This window comes from Pelmatolapia mariae, linkage group LG23, assembly GCF_036321145.2.
Source record: "Pelmatolapia mariae isolate MD_Pm_ZW linkage group LG23, Pm_UMD_F_2, whole genome shotgun sequence".
NCBI lineage: Eukaryota > Metazoa > Chordata > Actinopteri > Cichliformes > Cichlidae > Pelmatolapia > Pelmatolapia mariae.
This window is the reverse complement of record NC_086246.1, coordinates 44,263,394-44,280,035: the sequence shown is the minus strand read 5'-3', so window position 1 is coordinate 44,280,035 and position 16,642 is coordinate 44,263,394. Positions and strand designations below refer to the sequence as shown.

General features: G+C 40.2%; 1 protein-coding gene across 8 annotated transcripts in view; it reads left to right on the top strand.

The window, feature by feature from the left end:
• suco (SUN domain containing ossification factor) overlaps positions 1–16,642 on the top strand; it is a 45,405-nt gene that overhangs the window by 23,982 nt on the left and 4,781 nt on the right. For 5 of the 8 annotated variants that reach the window (XM_063467244.1, XM_063467242.1, XM_063467241.1 and 2 more), the window contains exons 4-21: positions 896–1,215; positions 1,988–2,128; positions 2,477–2,663; positions 3,608–3,719; positions 4,159–4,286; positions 4,552–4,619; positions 4,708–4,815; positions 6,237–6,342; positions 7,716–7,736; positions 7,972–8,027; positions 9,095–9,186; positions 9,460–9,525; positions 10,672–10,755; positions 12,710–12,782; positions 12,898–14,289; positions 14,440–14,527; positions 14,673–14,777; positions 16,421–16,575. In XM_063467244.1, the coding sequence (XP_063323314.1) occupies positions 896–1,215; positions 1,988–2,128; positions 2,477–2,663; positions 3,608–3,719; positions 4,159–4,286; positions 4,552–4,619; positions 4,708–4,815; positions 6,237–6,342; positions 7,716–7,736; positions 7,972–8,027; positions 9,095–9,186; positions 9,460–9,525; positions 10,672–10,755; positions 12,710–12,782; positions 12,898–14,289; positions 14,440–14,527; positions 14,673–14,777; positions 16,421–16,575 (3,302 nt within the window). The remainder of the gene's footprint in view (positions 1–895; positions 1,216–1,987; positions 2,129–2,476; positions 2,664–3,607; positions 3,720–4,158; positions 4,287–4,551; positions 4,620–4,707; positions 4,816–6,236; positions 6,343–7,715; positions 7,737–7,971; positions 8,028–9,094; positions 9,187–9,459; positions 9,526–10,671; positions 10,756–12,709; positions 12,783–12,897; positions 14,290–14,439; positions 14,528–14,672; positions 14,778–16,420; positions 16,576–16,642) is intronic. The other 3 variants (XM_063467247.1, XM_063467240.1, XM_063467245.1) reach the window with 2 other exon arrangements.

Genomic DNA, 16,642 nt, shown 5'->3' with positions numbered 1-16,642 from the left:
GAGTGTGAGGCAGAGCTCAGCTTTTAAGTGTGCATCATAAACTCTCAAAAGTATATTGTGTACGTGGGACACAAACACATGAACTGGAAAAGGAAAATGATGAATAATGTTGATCTTAATCTGATGGCACTGATCTAGGTGAGCAGTTAAATTGCATCAGAAATAGGGCTGTGCGATATGACCAAAATCTCATATCCCGATATAAGACGTCTATCGTCCGATAACGTTATAAATCACAAATTTAACATTTTCTGTAAATTTTGTGAATCTCGGGCAGCTCGACTTGCGTGAAGTGTTTCCAGCTGGGCGTCATGTAGCTGGAGTCCAGTGTTTTAACCGATGCATGAAACTATATATTTTTAGATATAAGTTGTAAAGACCGCCGTTTTCTTTGAGTATTTATTACACAGCGTGCTGCGGGGAAAAGCCTGTTCTAACGTTTGAGTCTAAGGTTTATTTTTTTAGCACCTGACGGCTCTTTTTTGCTTCTCATCCGTAAATACTCTGCAAACTCTTTCAGGTGATTCCGTTTATTTTGAAAAGTCTCAACAGGATCTTGAGCTTTATTGTGAAAGGTTTATGTGGAAAATAAACAAGCGGACAGCGATGGTTTTACCGTCGTTGTTGCTAACGACAACGCATAAAACAGGCGCTTGTCCGTCCGAAGTGTGGTTATATTAAATATAAGAGAAAGAGAGAACTTTAAGAAATGAATATAACCACTACAGTGACCATCAAAACGATGAAAAAATATTGCCGTAAACGTTTATTTTGCGACACCACGAAACAAACGATAGCGTAAAATGAAACGGTAGATGTTTTTATATCATCATCCGATATATATCGTTATATCGAACAGCCCTAATCAGAAATGTACCTTTTCTTCTGTTACCAGACTGTGAAGCCACAAGAAGCTGGAGAGGAAGAGACAAAGCTAGATCCAGAGTCAGATACTGTACCTGTTGCCCCTGAGCCAGAACCTACCCCAGATCCCCAGGCTGACTTGGGCCTGCAGATTCACACACAGGACCACGACCATGATGCCCCAGTGCTCGCCACTCCAGAACCAGTTCCAGCACAGGGCCAAGTGACCACAGATACCCCAGCAGAGATTTCAAGTGAACCAATTCCCAGTCTAGACTCAAACCCAGACACATCCCCCGATGAAGCTGAAAACAAACCTACCTCACAGAGTGCTGGGCTGACCCACACAGGGTAAGCTCAGATTCACTTCATCAAGCCAATGATCTGGTGTCTTTCAAGAGAAGTTGGCTATAACCACAAAACTGAAATTGGAGAACTGAATTTCTAATCCTACATTGCTAAAAAAAAAACCATAGAACATGTTGTTCTTCTTAAGGTTAAAGCCAGTTTCACGACAGTCCAGGTCTAACGTAATCTGTTTCAGTGCCACTATTGTCATGTCAGACATTGCAAATGTGTTTTGGTATTTTTGCTTGACTTTTGTTTCCCTCAGTTGCTTTTTCTTCACAATTATTTACACAAAGCGACTCATCACACACTAGAAGATGAGTCTAAAGAAGATCTGACCCCATGGATGTTTCAGTTATTTTTCATGGAGCATTGTGCTGGAGCAAGGGACTGTTTATTTATTTTTTTCTAATGGTTTTTGTAATGGAAGTTTAAAAAAAATAAATAAAGAGAATCATCCCTATGGACCTGGAACTTTGACCCAGATTAGTCTAAATATCTCCTACAACAACAACAACATGTCCTTCCCATGGTATCTTCTGTATTCAGAACTGGGACATTTCAATCAGCATTTCAAGTCCTATTCAGCTATCCACCAGCAGCAGCCAACCACTCTGCCCCCCTCTTCCTTTTCTCTCCCTCCCGCTCTCATGCCTCTGTGTCATTTATCTCCTCCCCATTGTCCCCATCCCGCCCTCTCCCCCACCCTACCCTCCTGTCTGCCTTCCCCAGTGTAAGGAGGTGTGGTAAACGCCATGTCCTTTCTTTCCCTCAGTGCAGTGCGGGTTGCCAGTGCAGGAGATGAATTCCCAGTAGACAGCTTTGTCTTTGCTGAGCACTCTGATTCACAGTGCGGGGTCATTCCCCCCGAACTGGCAACCTGTGAAAGCTCCCCTTTTGGCAGCCCTCTCCTCAGGTGAGTTTCTAACCACCAGAAGCCAGTCAAAGCACAGAGACTGATAATGAAGGTACAAGCTACACCTCTCTGCTGTGCCCAACCGTCGACCGCTGGCCTTGCTCTCTACTTAATGTTGCTTTTTTTTTTCTTTTCTTTTTTTTAAATTTCCCTTCTTTGTTTTGCCTGCTCCAACCAAGGATTTTAAAAAATGTCAAACTCAATTTTGTTATTATTTTTTTTAACTCACATATTCGACATAGCCTTGAACTTTTTTATTTATTCCATGCCCTTCTGTTCCTTTATTCTTCCCCTGTCCATTTCTTTCTGTTCCCTCTACACCACATTGGTCCCCTCTCTGTGATGTAGCATGGATGAGGCTGTCACAGAGGACCAGCAGACAGATCAGAGGCACAGCTCTGTTCCTGAAACAGAAATTCAGTCCACCTCAGGCCTAGTGGACCAGGAACAAGAGCAGCGTGGGGTGCTGGAAGATGGGCTGTCTGTTTTGGACCAAGTGGGCAACACCTCACACCACCAACACAAAGAACAGCAGGTTAGAGGCTTTGTGGTGTTTGGGAATTGTTATTTCTGTTGAAGCAAATCACATGTAGCATATGGCTTGAGGCATTACAAAACTGCTGGTATCATGATTGAAAATTTGACAGCTGGACACGTGGTGGGGGAAAAACTTAGACCAAGGTACAGTCAGCGTCCTTGTTTCAGGTGAGCTGTTCCTGAAATATGATCTGAGGGAGAAGATTATTTTGGAACAACTGCTACGACATGAGCACTGAGCTTGGATATAATAAGATCGGTGGCCTAAGGTTGAGTAAGTCCACCTGTCTGCACAGACTGCAAAACTTTCCAAAACCTGCCGTCTCGGTGGCCATGAACATTATAAATATTCAGCATGCACATCTGTTCTAGCAAAGGGCAACATTTGAATGTTTCAGTTTGAAAATGCTGAGTCAGCCTGCTGTCAGTTGCTTTTTCATGGTTGAAGGACGATTGTATCCGGGGAAAGTGTTTAGTTTCAGGGGACGGGAGGGCTTGTGTTCATGGTGTGTTTGTACCTCATTTTGCTGATTTGGAGCTGAGAACTAATGACTAATCTGTATGTGGCCGGCAATGACTCTTGTTGGGCTGTTAGGGTGTTTTACATAAGAGGCTGTCTGAGTTGTGGATTTTCAGAATCAGGCTCTCTTGTGAGGCTCAAAGGGGCACTTATATAATCCATCAAAATATTAATCACAGCTCAGTGCATCTCAGTACTTCAGTCGCCACGGGCTAGCTTTACTACCATGAATAGAGGATGGGCATCTTTTAGTTGTTCTACCACACATTATGCTTGTATAATAAGGTACTTGCTTAGTGAGTCACTGATGCCAAGTAACCTTGTTAACAGAAATTCAAGGTTTACTTCATCCACCGTGTAAATATTTTTTGCATATTATTTGGTGTCTGATATTACATTCTGGATCTGTGTGTATGTTTCAGACAGGGGAAACAAACAATGCCAGGGAGACTGATCCCTCTGTGCCCAGCAAAGAGGACATCCCTACCTTTGATGAATGGAAGAAGCAAGTCATGGAGGTGGAAAAGGAGAAAAGTATGTGGATTTATTGTACAGACACGAGACAACTCGTACAGGGATGACTAGAGACATGTCACATGAACAACTAAGTTCCTGTTTAAGTTTGGGTTCAGTGGCTTGATTCACAGCTTTGTTTTCTGAGGCACCTCAAAAATAGCTTGCTGATGTTAATCTGACTGTGACACAACATGTTTTATGCCATTGCTTCTGTAAACAAGACTACTTACTACCAGTTTGTATGCTGCGTCTTTTCTCGGTTGCATCCTTCCTTGTGTTCTGTTCCTGTATAGCTTCCTTCTTTTTTTCCCTTCCTTTTCACGCTATGCACACTTTGTGCAGCGGTCAGTGGAGCATGTGTTTATGCATGTTGTGTAATATCTCTATTCTTTGCGGTTTGGCACCACTCATTTTCAAGGCTCTCGAAAAGACCTAATGTAGTGCTTTCTCTGTCCAGGTCAGTCTCTCCATACCTCAACCAGCAGCAGCCCCCATCCAACAAAGAAGGTCCAGAAAAACTTCAAGAATAACTACGCTTCTGTAGAGTGTGGAGCCAAGATACTCTCTGCCAACAGTGAGGCCAAGGTTAGATGCACATCACGCCCTGCCGCCTACACACAAACGCGAACCTTCACACTCAAAAGGACAGACGTCATGCTGTCATTATGCGTCAACAGATGTGTGAAATGACTTTTTACTTGTTCGCTTAGCATTTAAGCTGAGACGGACATCTAAGCACACATGAAACCATTTTTGTCACATTTTGCCTGCAATTGTATAAGGAAACAAGCAAGATTAACAATGTTGGGGTGATGGTAGGATTTAAGTTCAACTTTTTTTCTTCTTTCAGAGCACGTCTGCTATTCTCATGGAGAATATGGACTTATACATGCTAAATCCATGCAGCAACAAAATTTGGTGGGTCCCACAATAATGGTTGGGTTTAACTGAGCCCAATTTTTAGCTTTACAAGTTTTTATATTAATTATTTTTTGCTTCTCTACAGGTTTGTGATAGAACTCTGTGAGCCTATTCAAGTAAAGCAGCTGGACATTGCAAACTTTGAGCTTTTCTCATCTACACCCAAAGACTTTCTAGTTTCCATCAGTGACAGGTATTCACTTGTTTGTTTGTTTTTTGTTTTTTTTTTCTCCTTTTAAGCTAGTGTGCAATTGAAAAACTACATTCAGCATGCTGTCAGACAGTTATAGCAGACAAAGCTCTGTGTAAGCCCCATGCCACACCATTTACTTCCCCTGTTCATAACGGCTCCCGCAACCCTTCAACTGCCTCATGCATGTTCCTGCATCGATTTTTATCTAATAATGGCCATTTCGTTATCTTAACCATGATATTTGTAGTATTTGCATTGACAAGCAGTGAAAAATAGTAACCACAAAGCTTCACAAAGGGATGTTCTTTTAAATTACTGACATAATACTTTTGTCCACACTGGGTTTCTGTTATGACTATAACATTCATTTAAAGCCCACCCTTTAATACCACTAACTCAGTTATGTAATGTTGCTTATTGCAACATCAGTATGACTATCAACAGATCTCTTTTTACTGTCAGTTTTGCTGACAGCCATGCGCCTCAGGTGTAGGGGGAAAAAACAGAAACAAACAGGCACCATGCCAAAAACGAAATTATGTACCACTGCAGGAAGGCTCAAGCCGTCCCACAAACACGCATCTGCGTAGCTGCACTAACCTGATCGAATGATTTGCATAGGCCTTGCATCTACATTTCCAGTGTTGTATAGAAAGTAGTGTGTTTTCAGTTCATTTCCACATGAAATTAAAAGTCAGTAGATGAGCGAATGAAGAGGAATGTCACTAAAATATGTCACTAAAAAATATTAAAAACCAAATTTTTATTATTTATTTATTTTTAGCTAAGGACATACATTGTGGTTATCAACTTAAGCATATAGAGACCTTTCAGGTATCCCATTTCCAAACTTGCACTGTGGCTAAATAAAGTTTCACAATAGTTTTGCATATTTTTTTTTTGTTATTTTTTGCTCATAATAAATTAATATTAAATGTTTTTTAATCAAGTACTTTTCTTTCTATCATCACTGGTTGGATGATATTCAGTTCCTCCTAGAAGAAGTCAGTTGTATTTATATATACCACCAGTTCACAACAGTTGCCTCACAGCTCTTTATATTGTAAGGTAAAGATCCTACAATATTAGCAAGAAACTGACAGCTATCCACCATAACCCATTTAGAAATGAGGGGAAAGCCAGTACTCTATAATTAAATCAGTTTCTAAACCAGTTTTGCATTCATTTTTGTCCCCTAGTATTATCACCTCTAAATTTAGTGCAGTCAGGGCTTGTGTTGTCTTTGTTAAAGATTTATATCTAGCGCTGTCTTGCTCCATAATGCCGATAATTGCCACTCTTAGACATGGCATGAATATAGTGACATTTGTATCAAACCCTGTGAGGTCATGCCAGATGACATGTTACAAAATCGATCTTCCTCACATTCACATCGTACGTTTCCCCTCTCTCTGTTGCAGATATCCTACCAACAAGTGGGTAAAGCTGGGAACTTTCCATGCTCGTGATGAACGGATAGTCCAGAGCTTCCCACTAGATGAACAGCTTTATGCTAAATATGTGAAGGTACTCCTGTTTACTTGCAGATAGAATAATAACATACCATAAAGTGTACATAAAATGTCCCCATTTTCAGTGGTATATTAGAAATCTTAGACATAGATATATACACATACTGACATGCTTATATACGGAAGTTAAAGGTGTAGCTCCAGGGAGTGTCTTGTGACTTAATAGAAAGTTACTGATGACATCAGGGCTGTCATCTTTTGAATAGCTAAATTATGGTGACTGTGAGGGCGTAACCGTTTACATGTGAGAATTACATGGTAGAGGAACTCGACGACTGTTTTGATTGTATTTAACATGTGAGTGTCACGACTGGCCGTCCTGGACAGTGTGGATTGTACTTACATCACGCTAGAGTTTATATTAAGCCGTGATCCTTTTTCAGGGCGCTTACAGTGGTTTCCACTAAGATGAATTTAAATTTCAGATGGTTAGATATTAGGTTTGCCACTGAATGTTAAGGAAAACTAAACAGACAAGAAGTATTAAAATAGTTTTTGTCCCTACACTCATGGTTCAGATTCCTAAATGCTCCCATATGTGGGATTCTGTCTCCATCCATAAGTCAAACCAGACGTGCCTCATTTCTGCTTAAATTGCAGCGTAACAAACAAGGCAAGGTGTTCATCGATGGATATCACTTTTTCTTTTTTTTTTCTTTTTTGTCATACACATAGCCTCCTAAGGAAATTTGTTGTCCATTGTATTTATGAAATCTGCTTCTTTCTGATTAAGTGTGTTAAAGGTTGGCTATGTAGTTATGTCTGTGAGCTTTCACATAACATGAGCCCATTATTATCTATAAAAATGGGTTTGAAAGTGTGATCTAAATCGGTGCTCTTCTAAACTGTCTCTTTCCTTAGAATCACTTTTGCCAATAAATATTCAGTGTAGACTTGTTAAGCAGGTGATTAATACTTGGATAATTATCCTTTTTTTATGTAACTCGTGGGTGTTTTGTGTAGGAACTTACTGTTGATTCACATCTATTCTGAACCAGTTTTGTTTCTATTACATAAACTTGTTTTTTTTAGATTTCAGCTTCATCTATTTTTAGTTTCTACTTCCTGAGCATCTTATTCTTTTTTTTCTTTCTTTTTTTAATGAGTAGTGAGCCTGTAAGTCTGTCTGTCTTTCCCTCAGTCTTGCTTGTGTCTTTCTTGCAGCTTATTAGAAACATCTGTTTAGTGTCTTGCCTGTGTACTGTTGCAGAATGGTGATCTTGCATATATCAGCTGTGTGTTTGTCGTAGAAGAGAGCTGAACCGTACACAGATTCTTGACTTCCTTGTAGCTTGAATCAGCTCTTACTGATTTCTTTTTCTTGTTTTATTTCTCTCTCCTTCTGTCTTTGTCTTCTTCTCGCATCAGATGTTCATCAAGTACATAAAGGTTAGCACTCTTCTCTTTCTGTCAGAGGTTATAATGGGCTGAAATAAGAACACTTTTATTTTTTGTATACTAAAATGGGCGAGTAGAGTTTCATCTTTAATGCATGTGGATAATAAACAAGTAAAACATGCACAAACTGTCAAAGCTTGGCAGTTCTACTAATTTGGTGGATTGTGGGTTCATGGAGTTGTGCATATTTTTATACTGTTTAATAGCTTAACTATTGTACCTGCAGGTTGAACTTCTCTCTCACTTTGGATCTGAACACTTCTGTCCCCTCAGTCTTATCAGGTAAGTTAAAGAATTTCCTTTATCTTCCTAGACCTTTCTCTAATCTTATCAACCCATGGGTGGCTGTAGCTCATCTATTAATTGGGAGGTTGGTGGTTCGATGCCTAGCTGCTTCCTGGATCCTCCAGTCTGCATGCCAAGTATCCTTGGGCAGGATGCTAACCCCAACTGTTGTTTTCCAATGCGTTTATATCAGAAAGCACCTACATAGAAAAAGCATAGGAAAAAGTGCTTGTGTGATTGGGTAAATTTGGCAAATTGTAAGAAGCGCTATTTAATAAAACCAAATAAAATGATATCTGGCATAAAAGTTAATATTTTCTAACCGTTATGCCATTCGTTTTTTGTTTGTTTGTTTTGAAGAACACTCTTATCGTCTTGTCTTGTTCCAGTTTACTTAATTAGATCTTGAAAGTTTCTGGAATCTGTCTTTTAAAACACAACCGCCTTTATCATAAGCAGGGTTGACAAACCAGCTTTTGGCAGGTCACTTTGATTTTATTACATCAATGCAAATTGTTATCCAGACAGCTGTAATTCCAGGAGCTCCGCTATATCATGAAAGGTCTGTTATGATTAGATTTTGTTGTTTACTTATTAGGCGCCACCTTAGTTGTTGTTTTTGTTGTTGTTGTTGTTGTTTTTTTTAGATTAAATTCTGAATGTTGTAAGACAGCTAAAATGTCTTTTCTTGCACAGTCAGTCTGATGATGAGGGTTCCTTAAGAATGTCCACATTAAAGACCTTAACTGCACAATCACAATAAGAAAAAAAAAAAAGGAATTAAAAATAAATAGAAAGATTGTTTTTTTTTTTTGGGGGGGGGGTTTGTAGTTAATTTCCCTCAGATGGTACTTCTTATAGACAGTCATCACTTGTCCATCCATATCCAACACATTGTTTAGTTTCCTTGACTTTTTATCTTTTATCTCAAAATGTTCTCAAGTGGCATTGTTTTCTTAGAGCTGCATCAAAAAATTCCACTGCCTCCGCTGTGTGGTAATTTCAACTCTTGACCTTTTCTGTAGGTCTGTTTGTGTAACGCATTGTTTTTGTGTGTTGTGTAGGGTGTTTGGTACCAGCATGGTGGAGGAGTATGAGGAGATAGCAGATTCTCAGTACCCCTCAGAGAGACTTGAGTATTTGGATGAGGACTATGGTAAGATGTTGACGTTGATTTCAAATGTACAAATTTGAAATTTGTATGTAAAAGACCGGAAATGGATGTGTTAATATGAAATGAATTCATACTGTACTTTCATCATTGTGCAAACCAGTGCATGTGCCACAAATCTATAGGTTATACTGGGCTCAAAAAGGCCAAAATACATTATTCTTCAAAGTAGTTACCAAATACATTACTTCGATTTCTTGCCTTTGTTTTCCAATTAATATGATTTTAATTTAACTGCTACCATGTGTTTCTCTTCAGACTATCCTCCTGGCTACCAACCAATAGAAGACAAGGCCTCCAAAAACCTGCTTGGTTCAGCAACCAGTATGTACACATACACACGTTCTTATAAATGCAGTCGTGAAAAATAGATTTTCACAGAACTTTATGCAGTTGAGCTGGTTCACTAGCTTGTTGAACCACTTTTAGTGGCAATAACTTGAAGATCAGTGTCTCACATCTTTAAGGAGGAATTCTTCATGTTGACGCAGCCCTCATGAGGTCCCTTCACACCATTTCAGTCAGATTGAGGTCTGGACTTGGTGCCATTGTAGTACCCTGATTCTTTTTTTTCTTTTTTTTTTTCTGTATTTGCTGCTGTGCTCTGGATCTTATATTCCTGTAACGTAACCCAGTTTGGGCCGAGCTTTTGCTGTTGGTCAGATGGCTTCAGAACAAAAGCGGAGAGCCCTACCTGATCGAATTTAAAAAAGCAATAAAAAAATTTGGCAACTGTCATGAAAAATGTTAATGAAAATGTTTCGTTACATGTCATCAAACTGCAGCTACAGTAATCTGGTGTTTCCATCCTATGTTAAAGAAGAACTATTTTATGATTTGTGTAAGTGTTTGGCTTTAATACTGTTTTATCCAGTCATAGTGCACACAGTTTTTTCAATTATCTCAGACCTCATACAGTTGTTGGTACAGCAGCCAACTTTATGGCCTGTTGGGTATGAACTCATTCACATACTGTTCAACTTGAAGTATTTTAACCCACTTGGTATCCTGCGTATGCACTGTGGGCTTTTTGGGTTGCATAAATTTTGCTGCTTGGCTTTATTTTTTTTATTTTTTTCCGGAAACCACACACACATGCACAAATACACTGGTGCCCTTCTGTCTCCTGCGTTAGCGAAGGAGGGGAACGGTGCACCCCTGAAAATGTACCGTGCACACAAGTCTCAGAGCTCTAACCATAAACCATAAAAGGGCTTCAGAGTGGATGGACCCTGGAGGAAAGGCTTAAAATAAAACTCATGACAGTAAATCCAGGGGACATAATATAGAAGGAGAATACAGTCATCAGAGAGAATGGTAAAGAAAAAAAAAAAGCAAAAACATATGGCACAATATGTGGTTTGGCTTTGATATGTGTTTGGCCTGAAGCTGCTGTCAGTCAGAAATCTCATGTCATGGAAAATAAATGCATTGCGTGCATGTTCTTCTTCTTTGTTTTAATTTTTTTAGATGCCATCCTAAACATGGTAAACAACATTGCTGCTAATGTGCTGGGAGGAAAGCCAGAGCTGGAGAGTGGAGCAGAAACAGGAGGTACTGATTTCTCAGACGCCACTTTTTAGACTTTTTAAAAAATTTACTTTTCTGTTTTTTCAACCATCACATTTTCACATGCAACACTTGAACAGTACACCATGCACAAGTCAACATTTTCAGTCATCTTACATTCATCAGAGTATCTTAGACTTATTTATATTGCTTCATTTTTAATTTTCTTAAAAAAAAACCCTCAAAATAAATCCATTCATACTGATTTTGGGGTTAGCCCAAATGGGCACTGAACTAACTTATATTTGCACTGCTCTAAGCATAAGTGTAAGGCAAAGGATAAACACATCCATGCACAAGTGTAACGTAAGTTAAAATTTGTTTGGCTTCCCATTCAACTGCCAATAAAGAGCTGATAAACTCAAGTTTCCTGTTTTATAGACATCACATTTAGGTGATCTGTTACTGTCTCTTTAAAAGTTAAAGTAAATTACAGATTTAAACTACAGATTGCCAGGAGAACGTTACACATGCTGAGTTACGGGCACATTTTTTATGTGTGTAATGTACATATAAAAATGGTCTAGTACTCGTGTTTCGCAAACTACTTGCGTAACTTGATATTAAGAGATACTTGGTCCACCTCTGCAGGTCAGATTTAATCAGCATTCTGACATTGATGGCTCAGCCTCTTCACATATTCCCCTTTGTTAGAAAAGACCTTGACTTGAATTCTGTTGCATGTTGCTCCCACACCTTAGCTCGAGGTAGTATGACTGGTCTATCTGTATGAAGTGTTATGGAGCAGGGATTTCCGGGTCAGCACTATAAAAGACTTTTATTGAGATTGTTGAGCATGAATCATCCATCCAACAGGGTTTTGTTTTGTGTAAGTGCGTGCTTTCATGTGTGAAAAGCTAATTGGAAATTCCGGTTAAGAAACGTCCATATTACATAATAGGTTTCACACCTTCCTGAGGTTTAAATGAAAACTTCCTTAATGTGAAAGCAAATTATAGTTGTGCTTCTTCTATAAACAGTATAGCATTATCTTATGAAATCCCTTTAAAAAATAATTTCAAATGTATTTAACACTTATAAAGCAAACTTTAATGCTGTGTTTTCACTCCTGTACTCTGCTCTTACTGTGTGACTGCCTTTTTCCTCGCGTTCTCCAGCCAGCCTGTCTTTCCACATCTTGTTTAGATTAACTGCTTCAAAAACTGGGTCACTTTATTTCCTTGGCTAAAGTGCAAACATATGCATAGACTGAATGTTCATGTGTATATGTGCTAAGAGAGCCAGATGTTTACTTGGCTCTTGGCAGGAGGTCCTTAGCAGTATTTCAGCAGAACTTTGGCTATCTTTGTTTCAGTTCTTCTTGGCAAGGAGCTCAGCTAAATTAAGACAGAGTTAGGCCTATGACGCTGAGCTTTCTTCTAGTTCTGTCTACCACACAGAGCGCTATCAAAATGACTTCTTAGACAACTTTTCTCTAGTAGGGTTGAATTAAAGAGAGGGGGAGGGGGGAACCTTTAAAAGATTTGGCTCTTATGTTTCTTTATGCTTTTAAAAATGCCTTTATTTTTATATATTCTTTTTAGACCTGTTGGTTATGACCACTGATACAAAAAAAAATACATTAAAAAACCACAAATTCATCCTTTCAATTATTAGCACAACTCTATAGTGTCTTTTTACTGTTTGCTCTCTACAGTGACTGTTTTTATTCCCATTTACACCCACTGAGTGAGACAGAATTTGGGAGAGACACAATCAGTTCAAACTGGAACAGACTGGTTTACAGCATTTCTTCCTTTGCCTAAACATGGGCATTCCAGCCTGGAGGGACTGTGCACCTACACTGTCCCTCCTACAGGAGGGTGGAAAGAAACGAGCCACTGCCAAGTTAGAGGGTTCTACGCAATCTTAAAAACAGTAGCCAAGTGTTATTGATGTGCTGTGTTTGTTAATTATTGTGTGTTTCTCCAACCCCCAGGTAACGCAACAACAGAGGGGGGTGAAAAGGAGAGCGCAGAGTCAGCTAAACCAACTGAGGCCCTACACACAGTGTAAGAGCCATCAGAGATAAACCTTTATTAATTTAAATTGAATTCAGTTCCACATGATGAGCTTTTCAACTCCAAATCCCACAGAAAGCATGTTTTTGTTTTTTCTTTTCTTCAGACTGCAACCTTCAAAGCCAGAACAACCTACAACAGAAGAGGTCTCTGTCTCTAGTGACTCCTCCACATCTTCCCACTCATCATCTGATCCACATAAGGATGTGGATAAGATTGTCACTCTAGTAGAGGAGGAGGAAGAGGATGAGGAGATCAGACTGTCAACTGTTACTCTATTGGAGGAGGAGGGAGAGGATGATGAAGAAGGGGAAAAGAGCGAGGAGGAGATGAGGAAGGAGGCAGACAGGAACCAGTGGGAGAGCCAGGCTTACTGTCCTTTCACCTCCTTCTCCTCCCTCTCTCTGTCTTGCATGGTCACCCTGCCTGAGCTGCTCCATCGCTGGTGCTCTGCCAGGCTGGCCAAGGAGAGACTGCGCAGCCTTAAGAAGAGGCAGCTTAGCACTCAAACACAGACTCACAGAACTGTGAGCACACCTGTCCTCACACACACACCTCCACTGATTCCTATTCCTGCCCCCACACCTATCCAAGAACCCCTCCCTCTCACAGAAAAAGCTCCAGAACTCGAGGTGCCTGAGAAGGGGCAAAATGAGTGCAAAGCTCTCAGTGAGGCGTACACCACTGACACACCTCTCAGCACTGACACACCTGATTCATACACTCCCGAGCTCAACATCCTCCTAGAGCCCAGTAGAACCTCCACCATCCCCCCTCAGAGTTTCTCAGACAGCCACAGCTCCCTAACGCAGCCTACCCCAACCCCTGAGGAGAACTTGTTACCTTTAGTTAAAGACGCAACCCTAGATCCTGTCCCCACTCCTCCCCTCCAAGCTGTCTCTATCCCAAAGACGCAGCACGCCAGCAGCGTCACCCCCACGCTTTCTGCCAGCACTCCCCCGTTATCTCCATCTTCTGAGACGGCTTCTCCTGTCGTCGTGGTTCCTCCTGTCAAAGATCAGCCTGTTCAGCCTCTTCCCACTGCTTCAAGACCTGAGGATTTTATCTCCCCTCCCACTGAGCTGCCAGCAGCTTTGCCTTCAAGTGACATTCACACAGACTCAGTTAAGTCAGGCGTAGACAGTGGGGACTCGCAGAGACAAAATGTTCAGGCTTCCCAGACCCAGGGGGAGCAGGCTGATTCACTTCCTCAGACAGGAGAGCCTCATCGGGTGGAAGAGACTGTAGAAGAGGAACTGCTGAGTGCTAGTGGGAATGGCAACGCTCAGCGGACGGCTACAGACTTCTATGCAGAGCTGCAGAACGGTGGAGATTATAATGGTGGAGCAGTGAATGGGAACAGCGTGTTAGTTAACGGAGGCGCAGTCCACGGATCCAGCCAGAAAGAGAGTGTGTTCATGAGGCTGAACAACAGGATCAAAGCTCTGGAGATGAACATGAGTCTGTCCAGCAGATACTTGGAGGAACTCAGCCAGAGGTGAAACCACTGGCCATGTTGAACTTTTCAAATCTAAACTGCAACAAAAAGCAAAGTTTCAGTACAGATTTTACTGTCCTAATTTGTTTCAGATATTTGCAATCTGGGAGATATTATTAGAAGTTATTTATATGTATCTGTGATTTCCAGATATCGTAAACAGATGGAAGAGATGCAGAAAGCGTTCAATAAGACCATCATCAAGCTGCAAAACACCTCCCGTATTGCTGAGGAACAGGTCTCATTGCATTAATCATCTTTAATCACAGTAAAATATGTTTGCAGTCAAGAGTCTTATTTACTCCATCTACTGACACCTGAGCAGCTGTGCTGACTAATATCTTTTTTTTTTCTTCTTTTTTTTTTTTTTGGTATATTTTCAGGACCAGAAGCAGACAGAGTCCATCCAAGTCCTACAGAGCCAGTTGGAAAACGTCACTAAACTGATGCTCAATCTCACAGCTACAGTCAGCGAGCTGCAGAGAGAGGTATATTGCTATTGTTGATTGCTGAGTAGACTATCTATTGCTTAGTTTTTAACAGAATTGTCTTTTTGTTTTGGGCTTAAAACCTTGTTGCTTGTGTTCAGAGAAGGATTTATTCTTCCTGTTGAAAATAGAACATGATGCTTCTGGCTCATTAACATAATGTAGTTTAAACACCATCTGTTGTCAGATCTCTTGCTGTTCCAGATATAGTCCAGGTTTGATTTTTATGTTCGGAGTAATGATTTTAGTAGTCGGGACCTTGAAATCCATCTGAAATGGAGTATGGCAGGTAGTACGTACCAGCCGGATTAACTAGAGGTGTAAATTTTTTTTTTATTTATTTATTTATTTTTTAAACCTGTCCCGTTTGGTTCTTTTGCCATCAGAATTATTGTCTAAAGGCGAAGAAAGATGCCCAACGGATTTACTTTACCAAATGGACCATCCCAGCCTTGCCGTAATGGTCCATTTGATTTACCTTTTATTGTTTATTTTATTTTATTTTTTTTTTTTTTTTACTTGCTAGATACGGGACAGGGGAAAAGAAAAGGGAGAAAGAAAGAGGGGGGAAAAAAAAACAGCGGAGAAGAGGGACGGGGATAAAGGGCAAAAAACAAAAACCAACAAAATAAACAGACAAAAAATACATATATCGATCACCTGGATCACCTGTTGAGAAAGAAAAAAGAAAACAAGCAGAAGAAAACGAGAGTAATAGAATAAACAACATCACAATGATATATGGGAATATAACACTAAATACTTAATATTAAACATTATTGTGCAGCACGTAAGATCGACAGCGCACAGTGTGCTTTGAGGTAGGAGCCAAAAAGGGTGTAGTTTGTGTGTGTGATCACCTGTGTGTACACCTGTGAGCATGAGCGCGCTTGTATTTAAAAGGTTCCTTAATGTAATGATCTGCTAGAGGGTGTGGGGGGCCACAGTCCCATCCTCCAGGGCATGAAGCCCTGGAGGATGGGACTAGAGGTGTAAATTAAGTATAATGGAATATAACATTCTTTACTTACAAGTTTGTTTATAAGTAGATAAACAGACAATTTAAAAAATTGAGATTTTTTTTTGTAGTTTCTTTCACATAAGTATAGTGTCTGTGTGAAACCTTAATATTCATGGCCATCATGTATTGTTTTAACTTTTTTTGTTTTGCTGTTTTTTTGTTTATTTAAAGTCTTTGGCTTCTTCCAAAACACGTGTAGAGTTTGACTCTAAACAAAACATTTGAAACATTGAAAACATTTTTCTGACCTGAATATTTCAACATGTTTGGTTTTGACTTTTCACCAAGGCACATTTTCTGAGCCCACATGGATTAAATGCAGTTACATTAAAAAGAATAGAGGATAAAGTTTGTGTGTCCTTTCTAGAATAACAACTTGTGGGTAGTTTGTCCTGGTTTGTCTTTCTTTCTTTCTTTTTTTTTTTAAATACACTGGGCCTTTTGCATACAGTGTTTAGGCCAAACTAAAAGTGCTTTTGGAGTAAGGTCATGGAGGATATGGTACAAAACATCACAACTGGGGAAAGGACCACTCACTGTATCATAAGTCGACGTAGCTGTTGAATGTTTGTGATGTGTTGTCCATTGTTTCACTGTTGACTGCTGAACTCGTCCTCTGCAGGTATCGGACCGTCAGAGCTACCTGGTGGTCTCTCTGGTTCTGTGTCTATTTCTGGGGATCCTGCTGTGTCTGCAGTGCTGCCGCAGCTCGACCCCCAGCCCCAGCACCAACTCTACTGCTCTTCCCAAGAGCAACCACTACCCCAGCCCCAAGAGGTTTGTCACCCACATGCATGAATAGGATATTTTATCTCTGAAGCTTTGCTATGACATTTGTTAAGTG